The sequence below is a fragment of the Anoplopoma fimbria genome, chromosome 8 (genome assembly GCF_027596085.1).
Source record: "Anoplopoma fimbria isolate UVic2021 breed Golden Eagle Sablefish chromosome 8, Afim_UVic_2022, whole genome shotgun sequence".
NCBI classification, from domain to species: Eukaryota; Metazoa; Chordata; class Actinopteri; order Perciformes; family Anoplopomatidae; genus Anoplopoma; species Anoplopoma fimbria.
This window is the reverse complement of record NC_072456.1, coordinates 28,383,143-28,388,429: the sequence shown is the minus strand read 5'-3', so window position 1 is coordinate 28,388,429 and position 5,287 is coordinate 28,383,143. Positions and strand designations below refer to the sequence as shown.

General features: G+C 42.5%; 1 protein-coding gene across 1 annotated transcript; it reads right to left on the bottom strand.

The window, feature by feature from the left end:
- Positions 1–350: 350 nt before the first annotated feature.
- On the bottom strand, positions 351–5,075 carry dpt (dermatopontin). The gene is made up of 4 exons (XM_054603379.1): positions 4,744–5,075; positions 1,687–1,812; positions 1,027–1,134; positions 351–866 (listed from the first exon to the last, which is right to left on the bottom strand). The coding sequence occupies exons 1-4, from the start codon at positions 5,016–5,018 to the stop codon at positions 800–802; spliced, it is 576 nt and encodes a 191-aa protein (XP_054459354.1). The 5' UTR covers positions 5,019–5,075; the 3' UTR covers positions 351–799.
- Positions 5,076–5,287: the final 212 nt, after the last annotated feature.

Sequence of the window (5,287 nt, the reverse complement as noted above, 5' to 3'; positions counted from 1 at the left end):
TGTTTCGTCACATTGATGTTTGTGTGTTTTGTCTAAATGGTGGAGATGTTTCTTCTTCTGTTTGTTTTGTGTCTATTTAATCTGCAGTGCTTTGATCTCTCCGGGCCACCGTAGTTGAGCCCTCCAGCAGCGTGTTATGGAAATATGCGGCGGCGTTGAGTTGAGCTGTTGATGCCGTCATGGCTGACTTCATCCTCTCTCACAAAGAGACCTAATCCTTCCTCTCTGCTCAGGTTTCACTTCAACGTTCACAACATTCACATTATTTCATCTCCATGTTGAATGATTAAGCAATAAAGAAATGACCTCACATAGTAGTCAGAAGAGGTTTTAATCCTACTTCACACAGCATAGTTACATGAGTTAGTACAGTTTACAGTTTAGCTCTAATTAGACGTGAAGTTAAAAGCATGAAACTCTTCATTTCATTTAAAGCTCATGTTGCCGATGATGAAATGTTTTCCACCACGATGACCACAGCGCCAAAATGATTCATTATGTTTTGGAAAAATCCCTTTCACATGAGGCCAAATGAATTCCAGTTAGATGGGAACACTTTCTAAATGACTGGTAAAGACTCTCTGTGGTACATTAACTTTAATATGAGCTGTCATGTCGCATGCTAGCCTAAGAAACAGTGATTATAAAAACACGTATCACAAACCTGTGGTTGGTCCTTTAAATACATGAACGAACACGTTAATCAGTTATGTATAATGTATGAAAGTATTTTGTTTAAATGTGAGGGTAAATATTAGTCTAAACTGTTTATAGATTGGAAATAATGAGGATTACATGTCTATAAATTTTGAAATTCACAGTCAAAGTCTGTCATTCTGCACAGGATGTACTTCCACTGCCGATCTCTGAAACAGAACACAAGACAGCACACCAGTTAGTGGTTGGTTCTGACGATAAGTTCTGGTCCGGAGATTGTTTCCTCCGGCCAGAGGATGATTTATTTTCTGAGGGAGTCTGGATCCAAACTGACAATATAATGAAAGGAACAGATGTTGAGAGATAAACCTTAACACTCCACTGAAGGTGGTCTGAGCTCCTCGGATGAAGTATCCGTAGGAAGGAACCACAAGCTCTGCCTCCTCTCTGTATTGTTCAGGAATGTCACTCGTCTTCCTGCGAAAAGGAAACAACAGATAGAGAAATGTTTTAACGAGTTAATTATTAAAGCTTTAAAAAGAAGAGTTAGACTTTTGTGGTAATATACTGGTTAGCTTTCTTGCAGAGATTTAGATGAGAAGATTGATGCCAATCTGTAAATATGAAGCCAGGAGACATTTAACTGATCAACATGTGTGGTTTGTCTAAATGGAGCATCATTTACTAAATGAACATCATGCTGTATTGAAGAAGACTTGAAACTAGAGATTGAGACCATAAACTCATGTTTACAATGTTTACGGACAGTAGAGAGAATGCAGCTTTAACACATGAAGCTGAACCGGAGGTTGTCTCCTGGCAAGAAGCAGTGCCTTCCTGAGAGCGTTGCCAGATGTAATAAATATTGTGTTTATACGTGGATTTTGTCCTCTGTACGATGAACAATTAATAATGCCAAAAGTTACATGATGTACAACATTTTGACCATCTCCTTATCTAACTCTTAACTCATCTTAGAATATAGAACATGCAGAACTGCTCCTTTAACAGAGCCCTGTGAGGACGTACATGCAGGAGTATGGGCAGCGGCGTTTGTAGTAGCAGCAGTAGAACTGCCACTCCCGGTCCAGAACCGACTCAAAGTACTTGCTCTGGACGCCCGCCACCAAGCCGTTACGAGTGCACGTGGAACTCCTGCAAAGACAAACCAGACACATTTTAATTCATGACAGAAAATGATCCCCATTCTCTCCTGTTACATTCCTTTCTCTGCTTTCACACCGTTTAAGGGTTTCCTGAGGGTAAAAACCTTTCAGACAAAGAGAGAGCCTCTCTATTGTTGGAGGTAAATGGAGGTTTGTTGTCGGTGCAGTTTGTTTATGGCCCTTAGACTCCACTGTCACCACAACAACATGTGAGAATACCAGGTCCCAGCAGCTGGAGCTGCACCGCGTGTGGACGTTTGTCATGGAAACACGACTCGGCCGGCAGCCATTCAGCCGGTGGGGGTCGTCTCCCTGATGGCTGTAATTCACACAGACAGCTATGATAATGAGAGGCGGGCGTGGCCTGTCTCTGAATCAATGTGAAGAGCACAAACACAAGAACCCTCCAGCCAGAAGAAGTAATGTGAGGCAGACACTGATGTATGGTTCAAGCTGCTGTTTACAGCGAGACGCTTCAGTCCTCCCTCTGAACTTTCATCCAGGTCCTTTAATTAGATCAACCTTTCTGAGCGCCTGCTTCAAAGTCTGTGCAGCATGTTTATTTGTGTGTTGGATTTCTGTTGAATTGTCTGTTTTTTACAATCACATTTTTGTGAAGTCCAGGAAAATGCTGCAGCATGTGGTCCAAGAAAACCCACGTTGATGTCTGTGAAGGGCCGCTGGACGCCGGCCTGCTGGATGAATCTTTGTTAAGAGTCACAGGAGGAAGTCCAGTTCCCAGGAACTGTCAGTTTATATCGGAGATGGTGATTCATGCACGAGGACCTGGCTTTGTTCCTCTGAGTCAGATAACAGTGGACAGGATTCAACGTTTATGAAGTTACTAGAAGATAAATATGTGGAAAGTTTTAAGCCATTATGATATACAGAACATTTTAGTAAACATTAACCCTCTGAACCCAAAGCAGTTTTCAGTTAGTTTTTTTGCTCCTGTCACATTTCTCTCTCTGTGTTCTTGATTTTCTCTTCAGTATAAAGTCCTGCTCCTCTAAGGAAACAGAACAATGATGACTAGAAGTAGAGAGAACTCAAACATGTCTTTAGTGCAGAATAACACAGTTAGAATGATATAAATCATGAAAACGAAAGCAAGTTGAGTTTCTTAAATAATACATTTTACAAAAATTGGCCAACAATATAATCTATATATCCAACAAGTTTTAAGGTGTCTACAAGTGTTACCAATGTTGGTAAAAAAAAGGAGGCTCTACCTGTTTTATATATTGAATTATTCACATTTTTCCAGCCTCTCCTCCTCTCCTCCTCTCCTCTCCTCTCTCCTCCTCTCCTCTCCTCCTCTCCTCTCTCCCTCTCTCCTCTCCTCTCTCCTCTCCTCTCCTCTCTCTCTCCTCCTCTCCTCTCCTCTCTCTCTCTCTCTCCTCTCTCTCTCTCTCTCCTCTTCTCTCCTCCTCTCCTTCTCTCCTCTCTGTGTTCAGTCAGACTGAAGTTTCACAGATTTGTTGTCACATGACTGTTGGTCTCAGATGAATCAGTCATGTCTTCATAGTTTCACTGAGGAGCTCAGAATTTAATGTTTTTTACAGAATCTGGTTAAAATAAACGGTTTATTTGTGGTGAGATTTTAAATGAGACATGTAGAATAAAACATTGTTGATGACAATTTTAAGGTTATTTATATTGCTTTTTCTGACGGAAGCATTCGTCACACATGATGTGTTCAAGGACCGTCGAAAGATGAGAATCTGATGATTATGACACAGCTTCTGGCTGTGATCAACGGTGTTGTTTTGAAGAAAACATGCTTTTCCATCCACAGGTCTTAAGAGGACCACAGACTTCCTTAGATGACCACAGATGTCCTCTGGTTGCAGCTGCCTCTGTCTTTGAGCTCCACATGAGGACTGGAGGTCTTCCATTCCAACAACACGGGTGTTTTTGTTCATACAACAGTTTGAGCATCGGACTCCTCTGGGTCTTTGTTGTCTGCTAATAGTGACCTTTAACAACCTGTGTTGTTGGTCAGAGGACGAACAGTGAAACCACATCACTCAGTGGATCAGGCTTTTTAAAATCCCTGATCTGTTCTTCCTCCTGTTGTATTCCTATGACGTGGTCTTCACATGGATCAGTCGGTTGAAGTGTTTATCTGATGAACAAACATGTTCACAGCTGCTGAGCAGAGTCAAAGAGCAGCTGAAGAAATCTGCTCAAAGGGAGTCAACCTAAAACCTAGTGGACTGTAATCTGACTCCACGGAGATGATTCTGGTCCACATACACCAAATATTACACTTTCATTCAAAAAAATAACAATATTCAGAATTTGGTTTCTACGTCTCTTTCCTGTTTACCAGCAGCTCTGTGCTGGAGTAGAGATGCATGTCCAGAAGACCAGAAGGAGAAACACTCCTACTGTTGAACATCATGAAGGACTTGGATATCAACAACAGGTTTTTGGATCTGAACAAATATCTCAACGCCAACCTTTTAGAGAAGATGTTTGAAGGAATGAAAGAGGGAGTCCAACAAGTCCAACACCTCTGGAACACTTTGATAGAAACATGTAAACAGCTTATAAGGAATATTGTCTTTTCAGAATAAGGGCGAAAAACAGAATATTGGTTGCAATGTTAAGGTAGTCATTGTAGTCGTATATTATTCTACATAATGTATTCATATCACTGAAGGTTGATCCCTGTTGACTGGGAGAATAAGTGTAACGTTGTTTTATAAAAAGGAGAAAAACCTACAGTTCTTTCGTTCCACAAACTTCACACCCTTCAAAACTACTGGAAATCCAACTTGTTTGGATTCTAGATTAATTAACATTACATTTTAATACACTCTAAATTCTACAAATGCAGAGCCACACAGCTGTAGAAGTCTTATAAAGTAGGAAGCAGGTGGTCTGAATCAGTGACAGAGGACAGAGGACCCACCACTCCAGCCCAGCTCGGTTGATGTCGTCCCACCAGCAGTCGCTGGGCTCCCCGAGAGCCTCCGGCGTGGGCTGGCACTCAAACGACCACAGGCGGTCCGAGCCGTCCGCCTCGCTGAAGTAGCTCCTGGTGGCCACGAGGACCTCGCCGTGGGGACACTGGAAGTTGAAGCCCTGTCGGTAGCCGTTGACCCAGGACATGTCGTGATGGTCGTGGGACTGAGCCGCCGCCGTGGCGAGCAAAGACGCCGCCAATGCCAGCAGAGCAGGATTCATGTTTGAAAGGAGTCGGTCCGTCTGCTGCTCTTCCTCACAGCTGCCTCACTTTAAAATCCAGATGTTTGGTAGTTGGGAATGATGTGCACTCTGCTGCTTATGGGACAAATCCAAGAGTGGACTCTTGATATCTTAAGGTGGACTCAGAGACGGAGCGTTAACAAAGCCTCTCTGTAGAGAAGGGTTTCCTTAAAGACATTCACATTATGTCATTCTCACATTGTTGACACGTGTTGACCGTCTAATTACTGGCTGTTTACTTTGCAGTG